This window comes from Myotis yumanensis, unplaced genomic scaffold (assembly GCF_028538775.1).
Source record: "Myotis yumanensis isolate MYYU_CA2020_CCGP unplaced genomic scaffold, mMyoYum1.0.hap1 SCAF_16, whole genome shotgun sequence".
In the NCBI taxonomy this organism is placed as follows: domain Eukaryota; kingdom Metazoa; phylum Chordata; class Mammalia; order Chiroptera; family Vespertilionidae; genus Myotis; species Myotis yumanensis.
The window spans coordinates 16,516,173-16,542,727 of NW_027223767.1; the positions used below are offsets into that span (position 1 = coordinate 16,516,173).

Consider the following 26,555-nt stretch of genomic DNA (forward strand, 5'->3'; position numbering starts at 1 on the left):
TAGCAAGCAGGAGAGGGACAAAAAAACTTCTGTTGTTAGCACAGGACTTAGCACACAGGATGTATTAGGCTTCAGAATATTTGTTGAATGAATGACTTGTAGAGTGAATGAACAGACATAGGTTATGGCTAAGGTTCAGAGTTCATTCTTCCTTCTGATTCCTCACTTAAGAGTAACCTTGGGCCACTAGCTGAGACTGGGTTCTGAAGGCTTGCTTCTCCCTAGTGACCCTTAGCTTCTTCATTCTGAGGCAGTTGCAAATCATTCTTTTTCTGTTTGGCAGGCTCATGATTTTGAAGAGACCCATGCTACCTTCCTTCAGACTGATTTGCTGAAGCTACTGGTGAAAAAATGCAGCAAAGGGACTGGTTTCAGTAAAACGTGGCTCCTCCGGGACCTGGAAGTAAGGGATGAGGGTGGCTCCTCCTGCTGCCAACTGGTGCAGATTTCCTGGCCTGAGAGATAGAGTGTCAGTTACAGCTGGTTCTTCCCCATGCACTCTCCCTCTGTGCAGTGGTGAAAACTGCGTCTTGTATTGTCTTCCCTTTTTAAATAGGGATATGACACCTGTCCTCCCCTGTCAGGGAAAACGAATTTGATGTTTGTTTAAAGAATATTGGAAGAGAAGTATTTTATATGGAAATATTATATCATGATAATAAAGTGTTCCCTTGATTATTATTTCCCTTTAAAGTTCCTTTGAGCTTAGATGAGTTTCTAAATTTGTCCTCACTGTTGTTTATTTTTTGTAGGATGTTAGTTGATATTCTCATTTTATTACTATTCCCCATAGGCTTTAGGTTGTTCTTAATAGAATTTTTATAGTTCCCTGTGGAGTTTCTGTACCAAGTGTCAGTCAACTTCAGGTCCAGGAAAGGCTGCTGCTATGTGAGAGGTGGTCAGTACCCTTGCTCAGCCCACAGAGGCCTGAACTTGAAGGAACAGGTCATAGTTGCCACTGTGCTGGAACATATTAATGGATAACCTGGAGAGCATGTGAGCTCTTGTTCTTAGGAAATATTTTAAATTAAATTATTTTTTATTATTCAAACAATAGAACCATATTGCAGAAAATTTGAAAAATAGAAAAAGAAAAACTCTAAATTTTATCCCCAAACACAGCTACCTGTTTTTTTTCCTCTGTATCTATGATAGATAGATAGATAGATAGATAGATAGATAGATAGATGATAGAGATTACAAAATGAGCATGGTGTACAATAAATTGAGATCATATCATGGCCATTTTTCTAAGTTGCTAGTTTTCATAATCAAGATTTTTAATGGCTGCATATGATATGTGAAGGTAGATTTCAGTTTTTTGCCATTAATGCTTCCTTGACCATATCATGAATATAACTTTTAACATATTTTACATTATTCCTCAAAGATGAGTTACTGGGTTAGAGCCCAAACATTCTTATAGCTCTTTATGTAAATAACCATCTACCTTCACATACCATATGCAACCATTAGAAATGGTATTATGAAAACTAGCAACTTAGAAAAATGGCCATCAGATTCTCTCAGTTCACCAACAAGCATTCTAAAAGCATGATATCAATTTACACGGTCAGTGGCAAAGTTCATAAAGTTCCCTCATAGTTTTAGCATTTCTTTTATTATAAGTATAATTGAACATGTTTTTGTGTTTCTTTTCTAATTATACATTCTTCTTGTGAATCCTGACATCTTTGAAAAAGTTAGGTCAAATATTTTCTACCCTTTGAGCATTAAGGATCTGGGTAATCTTCTCAGCCAGCACTCACTCACTTTCCTGCCCTGCCTGATTTCCTTTCGGTGTAGATCTTGTCCATCATGCTGTACTCCTCAAAAAAGGAGATCAACACTTTGGCCGAGCATGGAGACTTGGAGTCCGATGAGCGAGGGGACCAAGAGGAGGAGGTGGAACAGTCCGTCAGCAGCCCGAGTGAGCCAGAGCAGAAAAAGCTAGACCCTCTGGAAAGCCTGGATGAGCCCACCAGAATATGTTTCCTGGTATGTTCTTAGGTCATGGCGTGGCCCGAGACAGGGACTTTAAGGGATGGATTCTCTTTGGCTTGGACTCTGTTTTAGCCTCCACATCCTGAGAATCACTTTCTGCAGACTCAGTCTGTATTGTGCAGAACCATTGCAGAAGAATGGAAAGGCCCTTCCAACAGTACTTCTCAACGTTTTTGGTTCATGGGCCCAAAACCTGTAGATCATTTCTCCTCTAAAATACACATTGAAATATATATGTACAATTTTGCATGTAATTTCCAACCCCATCCATAAACTTCCAAATGATAGTTCTTCCTCATAGTTTCTCAGACACACTGTCTTACTTTCCCGGGATAAACCACTCTTCCTCAGAATGATGTGAAAACGGGGGAGGGCATGACCTCAAGGGGTCTAATTATATGAAGAGTAAACAGTATGAGATGGATATCTGAAAAACAAGTACAGTTTTTTAAAAATCATAAGTACAGTATACTTAGACTTATGCGCCAGTTATCAAACTTGAGTGCGAGGCTGTGACAGAGAAGCTAGCAATAAATACAGTGTGGTGGGTAGTTATTGATGTTAGCATTGCATTCTGTTGACATATTTCTTTTGGTGTTTCTGTGTTTTATATTTTCCTTTGAATTTATAATAGTAATGCAGAGTTTACAAATCCATGTTTTAGGGTTTATATGCTTTAAGTACCCATATGGTGTTCTTAAATTATTACCTGTGGTAACTTTAGAACATAATAGTTTTATCACTTTTGAGTTTAGATGGTCAGTAACGTGTTAAAGCACATTAAATTCTCTCTCTCCTACTTCCTCCCCATGGCCTTCAGATGGCTCACGATGCCCTCAATGCCCCTCTGCACATTCTCCGGGCCATCTACGAGCTACAGATGAAAAGGACCGACTCGTTCTTCCTGGAGGTCCAGAAGAGGTAAGGGCGGTCTGGGTGCAGCTGAAGTGCAGTGCGTGTGAGAACACGCGAGGCAGGGCTGCACTAACCTCCTGCCAGCAGGGTCTGGAGAAAAGCTCCTGACAGGCCCAGCGCTGGTGCGGAGCTGGTCGTCAGCGCTTCATACAGGGATCTGAAAGCTGGCTGTGCTGCACTGCACATCATCCTGAATTGTGTTGTATGTTCCTCTGGAAAAACTTCACATTTCTTAGAGGAAACTCATTATGGATGCAGGAATGGAGACAGACACCGAGGTTTCTCTCTTATGTCATCCCAGGGAACACAGTGCAGAGCGGGACCTTCTTATCAAAAGTGTTGTTTTGTTTGTTTGTTTTTCACCACTGCATATTATACCCATTTTTTTTTTCAAGAACTATTATACAGTTAACAATATATGCCTTTCTCTTGGGTAGGAAGTTCAGAGCTAGTTCTTGGGCCCAGCTCTTAAATTTGTGTAGAACTTTGCCTATTTGCAACTAATCCCCTCCTCTGTCCCCATATTCTAGTTTTGACTTCCTATTCTAATTTATATCCAATTCCAGTTTAATATTTCTTTTAATTTTTATTTCATACTTCTGTTTTTCTATATGTATTTATTCCAAATGGCCCCAAATCTTTTGTGAGATGCAGCAGGGTTGCATTGTGTAGGGCATAGGCGAAGCTGTTGTAGCTGAGACACCCAGAAATATCATAGGTCCAGAAAGATAGGATTTGTTTTTGCTGTCATGGAACAGTCCGAGGTGGGCAGCAGTCCGGGGTGAGTGGGCAGCCCTGCTCCACAAACGACCCTCTTTTGTTCTCATCCGTGTAGTCCAAGCTGGCTCACCCACACCACCTCTCTGTTCCAGCCCAGAGGAAAGGGGGGAGGTAGGGAAAGGAGCACATTCTTAGTGCTGTTGTCTGAGGGTGGGCTTCAGAAGTGGCACACATCACCTCACTGCCCTCCTGTTGGTAAGAACCTAGTCGCATCACTCCATCTGACTGCAAAGGGTCCTGGGGACCATGTCTCCAGCTAGATGATTCTGTAGCTTGCTAAAACTCCCGGGAACTTTGCTCTAAAAGAAAGGATAGATGGATCCTGAGGGACAGTTTGGATTCTCTGCCACAAGGAATACATGCACATCTGCATGCACGAATAAATGAACACTGTGAATCTAGTTTGCAAAATATGGGAAGTCATGTAATTGTGAAGTAACATTTCTGATAAGTTTCACTGCAAGGTAAACTCTGGCCTGGCTGTACCTTATGTACCCAGCTTAGTGCTCCTTCTCTTCAGGTTTGATGGCGATGAGCTCACCACGGATGAAAGGATACGGGCCCTGGCTCAGAAGTGGCAGCCCAGTAGGAGCCTGAGACTGGAGGAGCAGAGTGCCAAAGCTGTGGATACAGACATGATTATCTTACCGTGCTTGGTATGTTGCCTCCACTTGGAAAAAATGGTCTCTCCCTGACCCCACCCCACCCCTACTTGTGAAAAGGCAGGCCTCTGTAACGTGGTCTTTGGGTTTGCAGTCCCAGCCTACTCGCTGTGACAAGGCCACAGCAGAATCAAACCCCGTGACCCAGAAGCTGATCTCCAGCACGGAGAGTGAACTGCAGCAGAGCTACGCCAAGCAGCGGCGTACTAAGAGCGCCGCCCTCCTGCACAAGGAACTGAACTGCAAGAGCAAGAGGGCAGTCCGGGACTACCTTTTCCGGGTGAATGAGGCCACGGCAATCCTGTATGCCCGCCATGTGCTCGCATCCTTGCTTGCTGAGTGGCCTGGGCACGTCCCAGTGAGCGAGGACATCCTGGAGCTAAGTGGCCCTGCCCATATGACCTACATTTTTGACATGTTCATGCAGCTGGAAGAAAAGCACCGGTGGGAGAAGGTAATTAAGCAGGCCAAGCTGGGCACTCACCCCCCTCACTCCTCCTCTGTCCTCTCCCCACCGCAGACCCCAAGTGTTTGAACAGCCTTCCTCCAGCAAGTGCCTTCCTGGAGTGAGCTCACGTGTGTGGCTGTAGGACTCCCCAGCAGGTGTGAATGCAACACAGGCAGGGTAGGGTCACTGTTGAACTCTCCCGACTACTGGCCTAGAGCTGAGCTCATAGCCTAGGACAGACTTGGTGCTCAGAGTGTTTGGAGAAATGTTCCCATAAAACTTGTCTTTGCAGTTTTCCCTTTTTGTTCTCACACTTTCAAGTCTCTCTTTGATAGCCTGTCTTTTCTTGTGTTCCTAGCATCTCACTTAGTGAGCCCAGGGCACAAGGTTAATTACAAGTCTGGTGGCCTGTTCCCATCCTACAGGAAACCTCCCAGGGCGGTTTGTGTCTTGTCTTTTCAACCATTGTTTCTAGAATGTCTACCCCAGGTCAGACCCTCTGCCAGCATTTGTACCTGTATTACGTTGTGACCAGAGGTGAGGAAATCAAGCGGGGAGGTTTCTCCAAGGCTTCCAGCTTCTGGGTGGCAGACATGGGGCTCACCAGGGCCTGACTGTGCATCCTCTTAAGTCCAGTGCTCTAATTTAAAGTTCAGTTGTGACAGGTGGAGGCCATTTTTTATTTTCTTTTTAAATCAAATCTTCAACTTGGTCATTATGTTTTTATTTTAGAGAGAGGGAAGGGGAGAGAGAGAGAGAAAACATCAATGTGAGAAAGAAACGTTGATTGGCTGCCTCCCCCACACACCTCAACAGGGATTGAACGTGCACCCTGGGTATGTGCCCTGACTGGGAATTGAGCCCACCACCTTTTGGTGTACAGGACAATGCTCCAGTCAACTGAGCCACACCAGCCGGCTCAACTTGTTTTTTTAAAGGAGTGCTGGGTTAGCAATCCTTCACGGGTCTAAAAGCATTTCTCCCACCTCCTGTTGGGTAGAAATGAAGAGTTCACATAGCAGAAAATGGCCTATAACTCAGGAGGCCCAGGTACTGTCTGCCGCTGAACTAGAAAGTTTTATCACCACCTTCCCAATTTCCAGGTGCAAAAATCTTTAGTCACACTCGCTGCTGTCTTCTTCATCCCTGTCCTGTCCCCTTGCCATCCTCACCCCCTCATACACACACATACACTGTATGTGCAGATTCCTTAGGAAGTGAATTTATCCTCTAACCCCTAATTTGCCACCCATTTCTAAGGCCTCTAGGTCCTTTCCCAACCTCAGAGCCTGGGAGTCACTGGCATGTTTGCTGTAGCCACATTTCTCATTTGGAAGTGAGAAAAGGGGGCATTTTGCTTCTGATAGTCCCTGTCTTGAACATGCCCTTCCCCCGTTCCTACCCTCACAGAGCTGCTAATTCTGCACCTCACACTGGTCATTTATCCTGTTGTGCTGTCATTGTTTGTCTGCATGTCCATCCCCCTGCTGGGCTCGGGACTCTTCAGGGGCCAGGGCCATCTCTGATGGGTTCTGTTGGTTCTTTCAGACTCCCTTCAAGTAGTATTGCTCTGAAGGCACTGCAGTGTCCTGGTTTCCAGCAAGAGCTCCTTCAGGGAGACCTGGCCGCTGGGGTGGCTTGAGGGGCTGGAGTCAGGGTCCAGGATGATGCCAGCCCCTTCGGATGGGTGTTGGGTTGACATAGACCCTCCCTTCTTCCTGATGGAGCGGCGCCATGGCCCTGCCGCTGATAGGCCTTGATGTTCCCTGCCTTGTGTCCCGCCAGATCCTGCAGAAGGTGCTCCAAGGCTGCCGAGAGAACATGCTGGGGACCATGGCCCTGGCTGCCTGCCAGTTCATGGAGGAGCCAGGAATGGAAGTGCAAGTGAGAGAGTCCAAACACCCATATAACAACAACACCAACTTTGAGGTACGATCCAGGGTTGGCCAGGCTCGCCCAGCCTCAGGGCATGCAGCTGGCAGGACCCGCAGGGTTGCTGAGTAGCAAGAATCTCATCAACTCCCACAGCAGCTCTTTCCTCTCCCGACAGCCCCGGCCAAGAAAGTGCTTCCTTAGTCTCAGCTGCAGTCAGAGATTCTGCACAACCAAGTCTTCCCTTCTCCTGACCTTGTTTTTATAGATGGGCCATTGGGCCCTGGGGGAGAGTGTTTTCCCCGCAGCAAGCTCCTTGGAGTGAGTTCTTGGTATCTTCCAGCAGTGAATCTGAGTTCAACCCTCACTCCACCTGTCTCCTGATGACCTGGCCACACCTTGGAGACTCCCACCCCTTTGTGTAATGACTCAGAACTGAAAAGCCTCATCGGATCCATCCTTAACTTTGTACCTAGACAGGGGGAGGTAGGAGTTTGGATGAGGCACATGTGGGAAGTCCTGTTAGTCTCACTGACTTAAAAATGTTCCTGCATGTTTAAGGGACATTTGAAAAGGGCTTTAGCACTGCAAGTCATAAGCTTCTGAGGGGCCAGCACACTAGAGCACCAGTGGTGGATGTCAGAGAAACTCATGCAGAACTTGGGTATTGCTCGCTGAGATTTCCTTTTGCAGCGTGTAAACCTCCTCACTCTCTTCCTTCTAAGCCTCTTCTCTTCCTGTGTTCTTGGGTCCAGCCCCACTCCCCCAGCTCCGTGTAGGCACATCTGGTGAGCTACCAAGTCCTACCTCAAAGGGGATTGCCTATCTTCATCACCCCAACTCTCCTCTTCTCTGGCTTCCTTCCTTCTCATGCTGGCCTTGCCTCAGCCTGGCCTTGGTCACACCAGCTCTCAGAGCGATCCTTGCACAGCACAAACCTAAGGCTTTCTCCTGCTTACAATCTCTCCAGGGCTCCCCCTGCTGTCCAAAGCCTAAACGCCTTATTTTAGCACACTAGGCTTTCACTTCTGTTGCTGCCAGCCTCTCCAGGGTCACATGCCACCCCGTCCTCACAGAGTTCACCCTTTACCCAAGACACAGCAAGCTCCTTGCTGTTCCCTGAACATGCCAGACTTTCCAGAGCTGTTTGCCTGAAATGTAGCCCCGTATGGTCACATCCCCCTCTCACCTTGTCTCCTGCCATTCATTTCTTCTTGGCAGGCCCCTCCTCTCCTCTTCATTCTTGGCAACAACCTGAACATCCCTTCACTGCGACTCTTTTCTGCCTCCCCGCCTTCTCCAGGTGAAGTCTGCCTGCCGTGCCCAGTCTGCACAAGTGTTGTGCCTGCTGTGCTTGCAGCCTTGTGGGTGCTTCCGTCCCAGCTAGACAGCTCCTAGAAGCAGGGCTCTGACTTACTCATTCCTACATTCCCAGTTTCAGGACTTGGCATGAGGTAAGCCCTCAGTAACTGACCAGTAACAAGTGTTCTCATTTCCCTTCCTTAGGATAAAGTTCACATTCCTGGTGCAATCTACCTCTCAATCAAATTTGATCCTCAGTGCAATACAGAGGAAGGCTGTGACGAATTAGCCATGTCCAGCAGCAGTGACTTCCAACAGGATCGACATAACTTCAGTGGGTCTCAACAGAAATGGAAAGATTTTGAGCTTCCAGGTATATAAATAGTTGGTTTTATTAAACTTAATACTAAGAAGGGAAATTATTGGAGGTTTTAAAATGGGGTTTATTATATTTCATCAGAAACCCCTCACTTGCCATCCCCTCTTACTGCAGTGTTCTGACCTGTCTCTGGTTCTTGTGTGACACAGGAGACACTCTGTATTACCGCTTCACCTCTGACATGAGCAACACCGAGTGGGGCTACAAGTTCACTGTGACGGCTGGACACCTGGGGCGGTTCCAGACAGGTGTGTGCTCTTCTCTTCCCCCGCACCATCCCCTGCCAGGGCCCCTCTGAGGGTGTAAGTGCCGTTGTGTCATTGACCTTCATTAAAATCACAGCAGCTACTTTTCTCTAAGACTTCCACAGATTTGTCTCGCAAACCCTACATGTGTTACTCTTGAATATGCTGTATAGTTGTTTTGTTGTAAACCTGAATGGCCAGAGAGAAGAGCCACCTAAAAAAGATGTTTGTTCCCTTAGAATGTCCAGGGCATTTTTGCAAAAAAGGGGAAATGAAAATGTCCCTATGTTGCTTTTACAAAAGGCATAATTTCAGGGAACATTTAAATAATCAATTGTTTCATCATATTTATTAAAATATCTGTGTTTTGTGGGGCTTGCCCAGGATTTGAGATTTTGAAGCAAATGTTGTCAGAAGAAAGAGTTGTGCCGCACCTTCCCTTGGCCAAAATTTGGGAATGGCTGGTAGGCGTGGCCTGTCGCCAGACTGGTCATCAGCGACTAAAAGCCATTCACCTACTTCTGAGGATTGTGCTGTGCTGCAACCACAGGTAAGCTGCCTTCTGGAGATGAGTCTCTTGCTGGGTGTTTGTATTGTGAATATCTCCTCCCACTTTGTGGCTTGCCCTTCCACTCATTTAGTGGTGTCTTTGGTGAAAAGAAGTTTCTAATTTTATTTTTTATATATTTTTAAAATATATTTTTATTGATTTCAGAGAGGAAGGGAGAGGGAAGAGAGATAGAAACATCAATGATGAAAGAAGATCAGTGATCAGCTGCTTCCTGCACACCCCCTACTGGGGATTGAGCCTACAACCTGGGCATGAGCCGAACTGTGACCTCCTGGGTCATAGGTTGATGCTCAACCACTGAACCACGATGGTCAGGCAGAAGTTTCTAATTTTAATGTCTTCCATTTTATTGATCATTTCTGTAATGGTAGTGCTTTTGTTGTGCTGTTTAGGACATTTTTGCCTTACTTGGCAATGGGGTCATGAAGGTATTTCCTGTATGTTATCTTCTCAAAGCTTAATTGTTTTTTCTTTCACATTTAGATCTACAGTCAACGTGGAATGAATTTTAGTGAATGATATGAAGTGTAGGGGCAGATTAGTTTTTTCTCACATGGATCTCTACTTGACTATAAGGACCAGCTTTTCCCTCACCACACTCCAGGGCCACCTTTGTCACAGAGTAGGCATCCAATGTGCTTGGGTCTGTGTCTGGTTTTTTTTTTTGTTCCATTCGTCTTTTTTATTATGCCAGCACCACACTATCTTAAATCTGTAGCTTTATAACAAACTTACATATCTAGTAGTATACATCCTTCATCTTTAAAATTGTCTTGGCTATTTTTAATCCTGCATGTCCATATAAATTTTAGAATTAGTTAATTTTTTTCCAGATTTATTGAGGCAAAACTGAAAAATAAGATTGTAATATGTTTAAAGTATAGAACAGGATGATTTGATAGCTATATATATTGTGAAAGGATTCTGACCATTAAGTTAGCACCTCTCACTTCACAGTGTACAGGGTTCACTGTTCTCCACATCTTTGCCAGCATTTGTTATTTCTTGTTCTTTTTTATAGTAGCCACTAGAGGCCCGGTGCCCGGATTTGTGCACTGGTGGGTTCCCTCGGCCTGGCCTGCGGGCCCTGGGCCGAAACCGGTTGGACACTTAGCATATTAGCCTTTTATATATATAGATGGGGTGATATCTCATTGTGATTTGATTTGCATTTCCCTTATGATTAGTGATGTTGAGCACCTTTTCATGTACCTGTTTGCCATTTGTGTTTCAAAAGAGGACATTCTGGCAACAAAGAACTGCTGCCACCAGGATACTTTGCCCATTTTTAAATTGGGTTATTTGTTTTTTTATTATTGAGATGTATGAGTTCCTTATATATTTTTAATATTAACCCCTTATCAGATATATGGTTTGTAGATATTTTCTCTCTTTTAGTAGGTTGCCTTTTCAGTTTGTTGATTATTTCTTTTGCTATGCATAAGCTTTTTTTTTAAGTTTTAAATTGATTTTAAGGAGAGAGAGAGAGATACATCAATGTGTGAGAGAGAGATCATTCGGTTGCACCCCGACTGGGATTGAACCCAAAACCTAGGTATGTGCCCTTACCAGGAATGGAACCTTCTGGTGCACAGGATGATGCTCCAACCAACTGAGCCACACAGGCCAGGGCTGTGCATAAGCTTTTTAATTTGATGTAGTCCCACTTGTTTATTTTTGCTTTTGGTGTCAAATCCACAAATCATTGACAAGACCAGTGTCAAGGAACCTAGCCCTATGCTTTCTTCCAGGAGTTTTATAGATTCAGGTCTTACCTTCAAGCCTTCAATCCATTTTGAGTTGATTTTTATATATGGTGTAAGATAGGGGTCCAACTTCATTCTTTTGTATGTGGATGTCTGGTTTTCTCCATACCATTTATTTAAGAGACTATCCTTTTCTCATTGCATATTCTTGACACCTTTGTCGAAAATTAATTGACCAATGTGCATGGGTTTATTTCTGGGCTCTCTTTTCTGTTCCATTTATCCATGTGTCTCTTTTTATGCTAATAACATTCTGTTTTAATTACTATAGCTTTGAAATATAGTTTAAAATCAGGAAGCATTATACTTCTAGCTTCTTCTTTCTTAAGATTGTTGTGGTTATTCAGGGTCTTTTGCAGTTCCACTGACTTTTAGAATTATTTTTTCTATTTCTGTGAAAAATTCCATTAAATTTTTGATAGGGATTACATTGAATCTGTAAATTCTTTGAATAGTATGAACATTTAAACAATATTAATTCTTTCTATTCACGAACACATTATCTTTCCATTTCTTTGTGTCTGCAGTTTCTTTTGCCAATGTTTTATAGTTTTCAGTGTACAGATCTTTCACCTTCTTTCTTAAATTTATTCCTAAGTATTTTATTCTTCTTTATCCTGTTGTAAATGGAATTGTTTTAATTTCTCTTTCTGGTAGTTCATTGTTAGTTTATAAAAACACACTTGATTTTTCTCTATTGATTGTGTGCCCTGTAACTGTACTGAATATATTAGTTCTAACAGTTTTTTTTGGCAGAGTCTTTAGGGTTTTCTATATATCATATGTCATCTGCAGATAGAGACAGTTTTACTTCCTTTTTAATTCTGATACCTTTATATCTTGTTCTTACCTAATTGCTTTGGCTTTTTCTTGCCTAATTGCTTAGGCTATGACTTCCAGTATTGTGTTGAGTAGAACTGCTAGAGTGGGCATCCTTGTCTTGATCCTGATTATTTTATTTTATTTGTTTATTTTTTCATTGATTTCAGAGAGGAAGGGAGAGGGAAAAATAGAAACATCACTGATGAGAGAGAATCATTGATTGGCTGCCTCCTACACACTCTCTACCAGGGATCAAGCCTGCAACCGGGGCATGTTCCTTGACCAGAATCGAACCCAGGACCCTTCAGTCCACAGACCAATGCTCTATCCACTGAGCCAAACCAGCTAGGGCCTGATTATTTTATTTTTATAGATAACACACATGCATGCACACATACCCTTCTCATCTGTTGGAATTTTGATTGATACTTCAGATCAGTTTGAGAGAATTAAGATTTTTATACCATTGAATTCTCTAATCCTCTATTATTTAGATCTTATTAATGTTTTATAGTTTCCTATGTAGAGGACTTATACAACATTTTGTTAGATTTATTACTAGGTATTTAATGTTTTTAATGGTATTGTAATTGTTATTTTAAATTTTTATTTTTAATTGTTTTTACTGCTATATAATTAATTTTCATGTATTGCCTTTGTCTAGTGACCTTGTTCTATTTGTTAATTCTATGAGTGTATATGTATGTTATTCAGCACACGGCCATGTTATTTATAAATAATGAGTTTTATTTCTTCCTCTCAATCTGTAGAAACTCTTTTTGCCTTTTTGCACTAGCCAGGACTTACTTTCTTTCTTTTTTAATATATTTTATTGACTTTTTACAGAGAGGAAGGGAGAGGGATAGAGAGTTAGAAACATCGATGAGAGAGAAACATCGATCAGCTGCCTCCTGCACACCTCCTACTGGGGATGTGCCTGCAACCCAGGTACATGCCCTTGACCAGAATCGAACCTGGGACCCTTGAGTCCTCAGGCCGACGCTCTATCTGATGAGCCAAACCGGTTAGGGCAGGACTTTCAATAGAATGTTGAATAGAAATGAGGATTGAAGACTTAATTGTCTTATTCCTCATCTCAGAGGGAAGGTTTTATTTATTTTTATTTTTAATTTTAATTTTAGAGAGAAAGAGAGGGAGAGAAACATCAATTTATTGTTCCACTAATTTACGCATTTATTGATTGGTTCTTGTATGTGCCCTGACCAGGGATCAAACCCACAACTGTGGTGTATTGGGATGACACTCCAACCTAGAGCCATACCAGCCAGGGGCTCCACCTAACATTTCACTTGAGTTTTTTTCAGTCATTGGAAGTTCTCTGTAACAGCCATTTTTAAAGATGTGCAGTTGATTTACATGAATGTGCTTCAGGATCTCCTGTTTCCGTGGTGTCTTGTTTTGAAGTTTAGGTTCTGCCCCTTTCCTTATCTGCTGGTGAATGTTTTTGGCTCTTTTAGGAAGAGGGGGAGTGGGACTGTCCTGTAATGATTTTACTGGATGTGGGGAAAGTGAGAGTCAGAGTTGCAGTTCCTGTTACCTACCATCTGTCTGACGTGGTGCTCAGCAAACTACCCCATCTCCTCCCACAGCGACCTCTGTGACCTTTCGCTGTTAAAGCCCCTGTGGCAGCTCTTCACCCACATGGAGTACAGCCTGTTTGAGGACGTGACACAGCCGGGCATCCTCCTCCCCCTGCACCGCGCCCTCACTGAGCTCTTCTTCGTCACCGAGAACCGCGCCCAGGTGAGGGTCCTGCCCTGCCTCTCCCCGGCACAGCGCTGCCAGGTGCTTTTTCTCCCTCTGCTGCCCAGGGCGGGAGAGTAGGACTCAGATCACAGCCCCATCCCCAGCCCTGGTCTCAGCTAACCTGCACAGGGAGGTACAAGTGGCCTAAGTGTGAGGCCCTCACCACCCAGTCCAGGCAGCACTGAGATTGCTATTTTACTAGGCCTAAGGCCAAGGGAAACTGGCTTGCATCAGCCCTTGACAACATTGAGTTTTGGAAAATAAAACGGATGGGTTCTTTCTTCTTCTTCCTTTCCCCCCTCTACTCAGCACAATAGACTTATTAATGTGAGAGATGAAAGGGCCTTTCAGAGTTCTTGAGCTTACCCCCCTCCTTTTATACATGAGGAAACTGCCTTGAGGAGGGAGGTCGCTGCCCCTCCGTCACCCTGGGCAGAGCCCCCTGGAACTAGGCGCCTGGCTTCTCCCGGTCCAGCTCCTTCCGGGCTCTTGGGTGAGGTGCCAGCAGAGCGAGCACTGATTTCTCACTCGAGGCTTCTGTGGTTGGGGTGGGTGTCTGTTAACGCTGCACCATGCTCTCCCCACAGGAGCTCGGCTTGCTGCAGGATTACCTGCTGGCCTTAACCACCGACGACCACCTTCTCCGCTGTGCAGCACAGGTACTCTCCCACCTCGCGCTGGCCCTCGTGCTGCCTGCCCGTGGCAGCTGTCCCCATCACCGTGGCCAGGACAGAGAGCCTGTGCTTGTGGCCTGAGTACAGAATCCACCCAGGATTTACACGGAGCTCTGTTCCCATTCAGCCACTTCCTTCAGTGTCTGAGAGAGCAGTCCAGCCCCATCTATCAGTGTCATCCATATTAAACTGTGGGGTCAGAAGACACTAGCAAGAATTTGTGTCTTTTAAACCAAAACAACCAATGCCTTAAATTTACTGTTTGGCCGGTCCCTGAAGTTTCCATAGAGTTAGATTGCAGATATTTTGGGATGTAACTTTCTTTCCTAGTAGAACTCTCTTCTGACAGCTGTTTGGTCTCAGGATCCCTTTTCACTTTTAAATTATGGAGGATCTCAAACAGCTTTTGTTTATGTGCTTTATATATATATTGAAATATACCATTGGAAATTAAATTAGATTTGAAATTTAGAAATTAAGACAAAAATTTTAAACGTTATCAATTCATTTAAAAAATAATAAACCCATTCCATGTTCACATGAGTAGCCTGTTTGGTGAAAATCAGAGGGGTGGCGTTGTGTTCCATGTCTGAAAATCTCTGTAACATCTGCCTTAATAGAAGACAGCTGGAGTCCCATGTCTGCTTCCACCTGTTACATTACCACACATTAGCCTCTGGAAAACTCCACAGCGTACTTGTGAGAGTACGAAAGTGAAAAAGGCAAAACCACGTCTTAGTATCACCGTGGAAATCGTTTTTACTACGTGGAGCCCCGGAAAGCGTCTCAGGAACCCGCAGGCCCCACATCCCATTCTGAGAAGCTCAGGCTCAGACTCCTTGAACCTCATAGAGCATGTGGCCCAACCCCCGCAGGGGACAGATGGGGCACTGAAGCTCAGAGGAAGGGGAGATGCCCAGGGTCACCGCTGAGTGGGCTCTAGCTGGGACTCCCAGCCAGAGCTTCCCCCTGCCCTGCCAGTGTTTTTCAGCGAACCCTTCCTCCTGCAAGAAGCGTCAGATGCCTGCTTAGAAGCAGGGGTCCCCCGTCAGCTGTGGAAGAGTTTGTGTGAATTCTCCTGAGACCTGTAGGCAGAGTGAAACCTCCGAACGGGCGCCCACTGCACTGCCAGCACCACCCCTGGTTGCAGAACACAAAATGAAATTTAGACATTTAACCGTTTGGGCACTGAAAGCTGAACATTGCATATCTCTGTCGGCTCCTCCCTCTTGCCTGTGCCCGTGCCCCGTCTCCTCACCCTGTTTCTGACCTTCCCATAGCCCATCCACTTGGCTGGGCCAGTGCTGCCTCCTCCCCCTGCCTGCCGCCTCTTCCTCTCCTGGCCAGTCCTCCACTCCTGCTCCCTGAGCTTGAAGACCAGCCTTGACCTGGCTCTACAGCATCCACCTCCCCGGCCCCTTCCCAGCCCCTCCCCAGCACTGCTTCCTGGGTCCCCAGCACTGGCTTCTGTTTCTTCCCTTTTGCGCCTTTGTGCTGTTTCCTTCCCTAAAGAACTTTCCCAGGGCCCCGCAGACAGTGTCCTCTGTGTCCCCTGAGGGCCCCCCCCCCCCCCCGCCCCAACCTCCCCACTGCGTTCCCCCTGCCCCTCAGGACAGTGGTGATTTCTACCTTATGTTTGGAGTTCTCATGTGGTCTCAATAGCTTTTGTCTCTTGCTCTAGTCTGTGTTCCTTCAGCTGAGGGGAACCATATCTGGCTCATGTCTTCCTCACCCCCGGCCCCCTCAAGAGCTCAGCTGAGGGTCTTGTTCAGCCAGCACTCAGCGAACCGAGCAGGGATGGTTCTTGACACTGGCACTGACTCTCTCCACAGGCTCTGCAGAACATCGCTGCTATCAGCCTCGCCATCAACTACCCAAACAAGGCAACCTGCCTCTGGAATGCCGACTGCTAGCTCCTGGGAGGCCTGCATGGAACCAGCGAATCTGACCCCGGGGTTTTAGAGCAGAAATCTAAACTCATTCAGGAAAATCCCTGCAGCGCCAGCGCCTGGCTTTCCTTGAGCTCCACTTCTACTCCGATCAGATTGCCCAACAGGCTGGACACCGGCACGTACCGTAGCATGTGAGCATAAGCAGAGCAGTGCAGCACTACCCAGAGAGGGTGTTCAGAGTCGCTTTCTCCAGCGTCTGTCTCAGCTGAGCTGGAGCTGCCTGCACGTGCCCTCCGGGTGAAGACCAGTCTGCAGAGCCGCCTTTCTTGGCAGGGCCCGCAGTGGCGGCCTAAGAGCACCTCCCTTGCTTTAGCTTTCTGAGACTGGGCAATCCCACCTGAAATCAGTGAGAGCCCGCCTGCTACCACCTGGTTCCCAGCATTTAGTACGGGGCCAGGTGCTGTGCCAGCTCCCTGGCCAAGGCCGTCCCAGAGAAATCCCTTGGTGGGAACAGATGAGAACATGTGCCCTGGGGACAGCACAGGCCGCCCGAGGGCGTCTGCTCATGCTCCCAGCACATCCAGGTTGTTTCAGTTGTTTTAGCATATTTTTGTTTTTAGAACAGAACTGCACTGCCTCCCTGAGAGGGCATCAGGAGAGTGGCCAGTGGCCCAGGCACTCAGGCAAACTGGTTTGTGTGAAAGCAGCAGAACTAAGGAATCTCTTTAGTTTCTGTGCCTGAAAAGACCTGAAATGTCACCAAAGGATCTTATTTTGGAAGTCACACAAACAAGCAGACCCATTGATTTTTCTTTCTGCTCCATGGCCACAGGAACTCATCACACCCCTCGGAGCTCTGCGCAGTCACTTGGCTGTCACTTGTCCAGCAATAACTACATTCGTTCCAATGAATGCTGTTTCTGCGTTTCTTTTTATGGTTGTAGTCTTGCCCTGAAGTGCTGATTATTACTCTTTCCAAAGCCACGCTCTGGAGCGTGAAGCCAGATTGGCATGCGGAACGTATGTAAGCCTCAGTGGGACTTGTGGGCATAGGAATGCCTGAGGCTGCTGCCATTTAAGGGCTGGTGTCTGGGCCTGAGCACGTCCCACGGGCGGGACCAAACCCCAGGCAGGCTGGTCGTAGCCAGGGCCAAGGTGAGCAGGTCAGCATGGCCGTGGCCTCCGAAGCCCCTCTGCAGGCTCCACAGGTGTCCGCACAGGAGAGGCCAAGGCTACGGGTCCCGGGAGGGCCTTCCTGCAAGGGCACTGCTGCTTCTGGCTCTGGAGGCCCAGGCGTAGCGACCTTCTGCAGCCCGGCTCTCCATCCTCAGCCAGGCCCAGCTGCGTGTGGAGCCGTGGGGAAGGGAGTATTCAAAGGAGACAGAAACGGATGGGGCAGGTCCCGAACTTGGTGACCTGGGGCTCCTACCCTGACCTGGTCTCCGGGGTGTTGGGATGTGGTGAGACGGGCGCTGCCAGCTTGGGAGAAACCCTTTCTCCTCTTCTGCTCTGCCTGCGTCCCCAGAGGAGGCCCCACGCTCCGTACACCCAGACCCAAGTAGGAGTCACCGTGAGGAGGGAAGTCACAGGACAAAGAGGTCCCCACCGCGGGCTGACTCACTGACGGACTCCCTGCCTGGAAGACAGACAAGCAGATGGTGCCACTCACTGCTTCACCTCGCCATGCCACCCCCACCCCTCCCACCTGACTGACGCGTGGTGGAGGGGACAGGCGGGCAGGTGTCACACCCTCATGGCAGCCGCCACCAGCTTTACCCCCTTGCTCCCATCAGGAAGATAAGTTGTAAAATAAACACTGGACTCCTCATACCTTCTCTCTATACACCACCCTTGCTATTCTGGTCTCTTTAATTTGCATAGAACAAGCCTAAGTTTTCCCTTCAGACACAACTGCTGCTCTCTCCTGGCAGGGCGGGCCTAGCCCAGCATCCCTGCATCCCACCCTGCCTCTGCTTCCAGCCAGTAGGTGGCGCTGCCGAGCCAGGCCCTGCTCTCCTGGCCCTCGTGACGCTGGTGACTCCCTCGGCTCCTGGTCCCCAGTCGGTGCCAGCAGTATCTGAGAGAACAGATTTCCATGAAGACCAACACCCCTTTGACTGCCTGGAATGAGATAACACTGGCAGGAATAAAGGTGTTGTGGAAACATGTGCCTAATCTATAAAGAAATTTCTGCTCCAAATCATGTATAATGAGCAAACAGACACTGTTCCTAATGAGGAGTGACTTATTTTCATCATCGTTTTTAATTTGTTTTCTTACGGGTTTACGATTTTGAATTTTTCCTATTTGGTTGAAAGAAAGAATTTTGATTATATGAGCTGCGTTCAGCCTGTAAAAAGGATGTTAAGTTGTGGTTAAATATGCAAATGAAAAGAAATATATTGTACAAATTCTATATAAAAAAGTAAAGTGTGTGGGCCTTTTTTCTCCTTCCCCTCCTTCTGCCCCTCTTGTGAACATTATCCATAGTTTCTACCAAGCCCCAACTGATGGAATTTCTGGAATCTCAAGGCCTGGGGTTGAAAGGAATCAGAAAGTTCTAGGCCAGCAGTTCTCAACCTGTGGGTCGTGACCCCTTTGGGGGTCAAACAATCCTTTCACAGGGGTCGCCTAAGACCATCGGAAAACACATATATAATTACATATTGTTTTTGTGATTAATCACTATGCTTTAATTATGTTCAATTTGTCACAATGAAATTGGGGGTCACCACAACATGAGGAACTGTATTAAAGGGTTGTGGCATTAGGAAGGTTGAGAACCACTGTTCTAGGCTCTGGGCTGCACCTCCCACCACACCTCACTAAGCCTTGACCCCGGCCCTGCAGGGGGCGCCCCTGCTTCCTGGCTGGTCCTTTCCACACTGCTACTCAGGTTCACGCACTTGCGACTCTCCCCAGCCCATCCCCACCACCCGCCTGCCCATCCTTCATCTCTTAGAGACACAGGACACAGCCTGTAGCTGTGAGGACGGCTGGGGGCCAGTCCCTGGGCCTGCTGCCCCTCCGAGGACGGGCTCGCCTGCCTGACCTTGCTTCTCACTAACCACAGGCCTGGCCTCTGCCTCCCCTTGAGCCTCGTGCTTATTCCTCGTTCACATGTCTGGTTGGTCACTTACCGCTCTGCTCCCTTCTCAGCCACGTTCCCGATGCTGAGGGCCGTCTCTTGGAAATTAGAGAAGATAAGACTTTTTGGTGGGGCCTGGACTTAACCAGCCTCATGGCCTGGCATCATCTGCTGCCACGTCCTCCTAAAGCTCCCAAACTGCTTTCCGAGGAATCCTAGTCAGGGGCCGGGGCCCAGCCTCAGCCCCCACCACCCCGAGGCCAGAGAGAAAGCTGGTTGAGCGTGAGACTCAGCAGAACCGGGTGCTCGCAATGTTGCCGGTGGAATGAGACCCTCTCACAGAGTCACAGGAAGGCATTCCGGGGGCCCACGGGGAGGGTAAGATTGGACGGTTAGGTTTATTATAGAAGCAAAATTAAAGGACAGTCCTGGGCTCAGCCTTGTCCCGCTGTGAGTGAGTCCAGCCTTGTTTTCACCAGCCCAGAAACAGCCGGCTTCCAGAAATCCTGTGCCGTTGCTTCAGTCCGGTCAGTCCCTGTCCCCTCCTGCTGCTGAGTCTGTGTCCCGGGCGGCACCTCAGCGGGCGCTCTGGGCCCGCACTTGGAGTCTGTGCGGCTGCCGTCCCATCCCCCGGGGTTGCTAGGACCCCAGGGCTGCTATGGAGCGAGAACGTGTGAAAGAGCCGGGTGTGAACGTTACTGAGGGAGAAAAGGGGGGCCCTTACTTTGTTAGGCTGATTTTACTCTCGAGCTTGGGAAGAACTAGGCGCTTTTCAAACTAACGAATCAACTTCCCAGTCTTTCCCAGGCTCTTGTTGGGTCCTTCCCCTAACCAGGCCATTTTCTAGGTCTTCCGGGGTTCTGTGTCCCTATCCAATCCAACCCTTTTCCCAGGCTAGACTGACAGGCCTTTATCTTTCACCATCTTTTCTCTTACTGCTCCGTGCCTCAAAGTGGAGGGATGCTCCCTTCCTTTATGAATATCTAGCTACACCAAGGCCTGTGCAACCCCCAAGTCTCCCTCTAGGACAGGGGTGGGGAACCTTTTTTCTGCCAAGGGCCATTTGAATATTTATAACATCATTCGTGGGTCATACAAGATGATCAACTTAAAAATTATCCTGCATATTTGGACACTTAATTAACTCCTAATGTCTTGGCAGAGCCTGACCAAATGGTTTTGCGTGCGTTACACGGGCCCTCGGGCCTGATGCCCCCCACCCCTGCTGTAGGTCTTAGTGGTAACATTTCACCCGCCCCCTCCCCCAGCCACGGGCCTGAGCACACTGGGCCTTGCGTCTGAAAAGTTGGTCTGGAGAAGCCGGCTGTTTGCCTTGTCTGAGCCCGGCGCTTCTGGCATGACTGGCTCTCTGCTTGGCTAGAAAGCAGGACCAGAGCTGCTGAAGGTTACCCATGAGACTGACCCACACACAGACAATAGAAGGTGGCAGAGGTCAAAGGCAATGGAAGGGAAACAGTTCAACCAGCCCCTCACTTGAGAGGGACGAGCTGTGAGAGGTCAGCTTGGGAAATGCACAAGAAGTGGCTCAGGTCTCCTGATGCCCAGCCACAGGCTGTCCCCACTGCGCGCACGTGCCCGTTCACTCAACAGATCAGCAGTGCGAGGTGTTGGGGCCTCCTGGAAACCACCCGGTTAACACCCAGGCTCTCCGAGTGAGGGTGGACCCTCACAATCTAAACACGGCCCAGGGTGCGGGTGGTGCCCCTGTCTCACCACCTGCCCTTTCCCACCCACGCCCCTTCTTCCCTGCTAACAGTTCCAGAGTTTGCAGGTGGTGACTGGAGGTACTTTAATCCCAGGAAAGGCAGGACCTACTAGCTCCTGAGGAAAGTCACGATTGCCTTAGGTCCCGCTGGGTATACTGTGTACTTGCTGGATGCTCACTTTCCCCGCCCTGCCTGCCATCAGCGTGCCTCTGGGGCCCAGTTCTGGAAAGAGTTAAACTGAGGCCCCAGCGAGCAAGCAAGCAAGCGAGCGGAGGCTCTGGGGAAGGGGTGTTGCCCAGCCCCTACTGCTCCCTTTGCCTGCTGCCAGAGAGCGGGATGCTTGGCACTCCCACTGCAATCTTGCCACCAGCACGGGAAACCATGAGGATGTGGGAGCAGGAGGAAGAGGGTCTGACTCCTTAATTATGACATTTGAGCACTGAGTGACCCCTAGAACCGTCCACCTCCAGGTTTAGTGGTGTGTGTGTGCGTGTGTGTGTGTGTGTGTGTGTGAGAGAGAGAGAGAGAGAGAGAGAGAGAGAGAGAGAGAGAGAGAGTCTATGCTGGTGGGTGATTTCTTACAGCTGAAAGTATTTCTAACCCAAATTTATGCAAAAAATTTGGCTCCAAAAGGCTGAAAAAATGTCATAGTTCCCTGTCTCATCACATCACAATGAACAGTATATGGAGAAGCAAATATGTAAAAGTTCCTGAAATGAATAAAAAACCCTCTTAACAATGTCCAGTCAAGTCACTGATAGCATTAAGCTGCAGGCATTACCAAGTTGTCCTTTTTTTAAAACCAATTTATAATAACCTATGGGTATGAGTTCAGAGTCCATACAGCAGCTTCACTTCACCAAATGACCACGCGTTACGTTTTGTTGTAACGTCTTTCTTGTCTGACTGTGTGCCTTCAGCAGACTGGCGTTTCTTCACAGACTTTACTCTCCTCCTTTCTAGGGCTCTTGCACACGCAGCTGCGCTCACGTTCAGTGAGTTCTGCCCCGATTCCCTGGGTCTTCTTCTGTTGCAAGTGAAACCCACTCCAAACTAACTTAATTTGAAAAGGGAATTCATTGACTTCCGAAGCTGAAAATCCCGTTCCAGATCCGGGGGCTCGTGATGCCAGGTCAGTCTATCTGTCTCTTCCTCCCCATCTCCCTCCCCTGCTCCCTCGCCCCCCCCCACCCCCTCGGGCTTTCAGGAAGGTGAAGGTGAAAAGCCAGGTGATTGGGCCTCAGGGCCTCGTCTCCCTTTCCGCCTGACTGCTGACCCCACAGTCCCCGTGAGGCTTTGCTAAGGTGGTAACTGATGTTTCCCAGCTATGATTTAACTTCATGTTTTAAAAACGACTTGGGAGACCCATGAATTTTCAGGCTGTCATCCCAAAACTGCTGAGCAGCACAACATCCATGACAACGGGGCAGAAGAGGTGCCTGGGAGATCCCCACACACCCCTGTGAGTCACGGCAACATCTGCTCAACCACTCGCTACCCTGCCGCTACCCTGCCGGGCGAGATGCCCCGAATGGGGGGGAGCTCACCCATGCGTGAGTGGAGAGCTTTCCTCCACAGGAGTGAGCGAAGCATCCCCAAACGACCAACTCAAAACCAAAAAGGTTACATGGAAAAGAATGTGCACAAGTGTCTTGAGCAGATACACACAGACAAGCAGGGCGATTAGTGTTAGGCAAGGCAATTCAAGAATTAAACTAGAGCAAATGTCATTTTATGTTTGAATATTTTCTATAAACAGTATACTTAGCAATAAAAAACACTTTTCACCCTGGCCAGTGACCACAGCAGTTAGAGCACCGGCCTGCACACCAGAGGGTTGCAGGTTCGATTCCCAATCAAGGGCACGTACCTGGGTTGTAGGTTCCATCCCGGTCCTGGTCAGGGCACATCCAGGTGGCAACCAATTGCTGTGTCTCTCTCAGATTGATGTTTCTCTCTCAGCCTCCCTCTCCCCTCCCTCCCTTCCACTCTCTCTAAAAATCAATGGACAAAATCACCTCAGGGGAGGATTAAAAAAAATAAACAAACAAACAAAAAACACTTTTCTGCAGCAAATCCCACAAGAAGTTACATAAAGCAAAAATTGCTAGAAATGTGTGGAGAATTGGGCAAACTCAATAGCAATGGGAAGTAGCATCTTTCTCAACTGCTAGCGGGTTATTTGAAAGGATGAACAGCAGAGTTGTAAGGAAGCCTTTATGACAAAGCTCCCCTGCTCCCCAGCTGGAGGGGTGAGCAAGTAACCAGCCCTTATGGCCACACAGGTGATCGGCCCAGGCGTGAACACCTGACCCAAGTCAGGGCAACCGGGTCCTTTTGGAAATTCGGGTTTGAGGAGCCCAAGGCTGTGGTGCCCCCTGGGTCTGAGGAATTATGTGAAGTTGGGGCTGGTGGTCATGCTGAGCCGTGCTTGAGCAAAGGGAGCTTACCTCCGGGCGGATGTTGGAGATGAGGGGAGAGGTACAATAAACCTCCCCAGCGTAGAGTAGCTTCCTGTTACCCTCTTCTTCCTTCCAAGCCCAGCTACGGTTCCTGCATGTCGTTTCTGTGAGAGCCCCCCTCTTTACTTGTTGATGTGAGTGGGCTTTCAATAAATAATTTTAAAGCAGAACTTTGATCATGGAAATATTCTCAAATAGTTAGTGGGGATGGAGGGACAGCATGGTGAATATACTAAAAATTACTGAATTGCGTTTCCTTTTAAAATGGTAAATTTTATGTTACATGAATTATATCTCAATAACGAATTTAAAGCAGAAATTACATGCCATATGTTTACTAACGGATGTTATTAACAGATGTTATTAACAAAAGGTTTAGAAATTCAACCACCAGAAAAAGGGAAGTCTGGGTCTTTCTTTGGTGATAAAAGAAAGTCCAAACTGCAATTACACAGTATTTTGAAGTTAATGACAGTGAGAAAACATAAAAGTTGTGTGTGTGTGTGTGTGTGTGTGTGCGTGTGTGTAGTGGAGGTGGGCAGTTTTATTCAAGGAAATCATAACTATAAGTGCATTTTTTAACATAAAGGAAACAAAATTAAAAGAACATTTTATGTCAAGAAGTTAGAAACAACAACAACAAAAAACCCCCCACAAAATTAATGTAGCCAAGATAACAAAAAAAAGGAAGAGTATTTTAAAAATAAAATAATGGCCGAAACCGGTTTGGCTCAGTGGATGGGGCGTCAGCCTGCGGACTGAAGGGTCCCAGGTTCGATTCTGGTCAAGGGCGTGTGCCTGGGTTGCGGGCACATCCCCAGTGGGTGATGTGCAGGAGGCAGCTGATCAATATTTCTCTCTCATTGATGTTTCTAACTATCTCTCTCCCTTCCTCTCTGTAAAAAATCAATAAAATATATTAAAAAAAAAATAAAAAATAAAAAAATAAAATAAAATAATGGCCCCAACTGGTTTGGCTCAGTGGATAGAGCGTCGGCCTGCAGACTGAAGGGTCCCAGGTTCGATTCCCGTCAAGGGCATGTGCCTTGGTTGTGGGCACATCCCCAGTAGGGAGTGTGCAGGAGGCAGCTGATCGATGTTTCTAACTATCTTTCTCCCTCCCTCTCTGTAAAAAATCAATAAAATATATTTTGTAAAAAATAATAAAATAACGAATTAGAAAAAATAAAAAGCAAAGTGGATGAATGTGGGCTCTCGACATTCACACAGCTAACAGGTCCACCATCATTCCTGTAAATAGCCAGCTCGTTCCTGTCCTGTGAAGGCCGCTGGCCTGAGCTGCTCCTTAGACAAGGGGAGCCTCTGATAAGAACTTGAGTGGAGCCCTGACCAAGGGAGGCCCGTGGGTAGCGAGGCATAAAGACCTCTGTCCAACAGGGACCATGGCCGTCAGCGTGATAGCAAAGATAGAAGCCGTAAAAGAGGAACGGACACCTTTGACTGCAAAAGTTAGGACTGTTGCAAAGGGGAGGGAAGCTTGTTGGATTGTATTTGAGAAACAAAATAAAGTTTAGTTCCTACCTCACACTTTACATCAATATAAACCCCACAGGAAAAAATACAACTGGCTAATGAACACCTGAAAGGATGCGCAATCTCACGTGCAACCGAAATGGAAATCAAAGCAATTGTTTTATCCATGAGATTGGCAGGAACTCGAAAATTCTACCCTGCGCAGATCTCTCTCGCATTGTTGTGGGCGTGCAAACCCGTCCAGCCTTTCCGGAGGACAATTTGGCAGGATCTATCCAAATGCTGAACGCACCCACCCTTAACCCAGCAATTTCACACCCAAGAACGGATCCTGCAGAAACTTTAGGACAGTGATGGCGAACCTATGACACGCGTGTCAGAGGTGACACGCGGACTCAGTTTTTTGGTTGGTTTTTCTTTGTTAAAGGGCACTTAAATATATAAAATAAATATCAAAAATATAAATCTTTGTTTTACTATGGTTGCAAATATCAAAAAATTTCTATATGTGACACGGCACCAGAGTTAAGTTAGGGTTTTTCAAAATGCTGACACGCCGAGCTCAAAAGGTTCGCCATCACTGCTTTAGGACATGCGCACCAATGTGTATCACAACACTGACTGCAGCTTGTGTGTAAGAGCAAAAAAAAAGAAAGACCACAAGACCCACACATGGAGGGTCCCATAAATAAGCGGTGGGACTTCTCCTGGCATGGCGACGTGAAGAGCTCCACAGACCCACTCCCTAGTGAGACTGGTGCAACTCTGTTTAATAAACCCAACCGTTTAGACACTCTGTGCAGCAATTGATGAAACATTTACTTGAGAAACTCTATTGAAATTTGGTAAGAGCAGCGAGATATAAAGTATCAGTAAATAGACCTTCTTTTAAAAGAAGCAAGGGGAAATTCTGGAGTTGGTAAGTACAGTAGCTGAAATGAAAAATTTACTCAAGGGGCTCAGTAGTAGATTTGACATAGCTGAAGAAATAAATAGTGTATTTGAAGATTGATTGATAAAGACTGTGCAGTTTGAAGAACAGAGAGAAAAAGAATAAAGAGAACCTCAGAGAAATGTGGGACGCCTACCTGCATATATGAAGTGGGAAGAAGGAGAGAAAGGGGGGGAGGGAATATTTAAAGAAAGAATGGCTGAAAACTTCCCAAGTTTTAAAAACTCTACATATTCAGGAAGCTCAGTGAAGTCCAAGTAGTATGCATACAAAGAGACTGACAAAAGACATCACAGAAGAAAGCTGAAAGTCAAGGAGAGAATCTTAAAAGCAGCAAGAGAAAAATTATGCATCATTTACAAGGGAACCCCAACAAGATTAACAGCTGAAAGCAAGTGACTCTGGACAATAATTTGAATCCATATGAAAAGACAAAGAGAACTAGTATAGGCAATAATGTAATCATAAGACAATATAGATGAATTTTTTTTCTCCTTTCTTAACTCACTTAAAAATCAATTATATGAAACAATATGTCATAATGTATTGTAGGGCCTATTTCATATAGAAATGTTATATATTTACCAATAACAGGAAAAGGAGATGAGTGGGAGAACAGCTGAACTGGGCTAAGGAAGTAACTCCAGATGGTAACTCAAATCCACAGGAACAAGTGAATAGAACCAGAAATTATAAATAAAAGGTTAAGATAACAAAAGCTATAAATATATAC

The 26,555-nt window shown here is 46.7% G+C and overlaps 1 protein-coding gene across 2 annotated transcripts in view; it reads left to right on the forward strand.

Moving 5' to 3' along the window:
- Positions 1–18,523, forward strand: part of ZZEF1 (zinc finger ZZ-type and EF-hand domain containing 1) — a 118,888-nt gene extending 100,365 nt beyond the window's left edge. For both annotated transcript variants that reach the window (XM_070393125.1, XM_070393126.1), the window contains exons 44-55: positions 284–403; positions 1,807–1,998; positions 2,825–2,925; positions 4,220–4,355; positions 4,456–4,815; positions 6,595–6,738; positions 8,188–8,356; positions 8,512–8,610; positions 8,992–9,157; positions 13,377–13,530; positions 14,121–14,192; positions 16,040–18,523. In XM_070393125.1, the coding sequence (XP_070249226.1) occupies positions 284–403; positions 1,807–1,998; positions 2,825–2,925; positions 4,220–4,355; positions 4,456–4,815; positions 6,595–6,738; positions 8,188–8,356; positions 8,512–8,610; positions 8,992–9,157; positions 13,377–13,530; positions 14,121–14,192; positions 16,040–16,120 (1,794 nt within the window). In that variant the 3' untranslated portion in view covers positions 16,121–18,523. The remainder of the gene's footprint in view (positions 1–283; positions 404–1,806; positions 1,999–2,824; positions 2,926–4,219; positions 4,356–4,455; positions 4,816–6,594; positions 6,739–8,187; positions 8,357–8,511; positions 8,611–8,991; positions 9,158–13,376; positions 13,531–14,120; positions 14,193–16,039) is intronic.
- Positions 18,524–26,555: the final 8,032 nt, after the last annotated feature.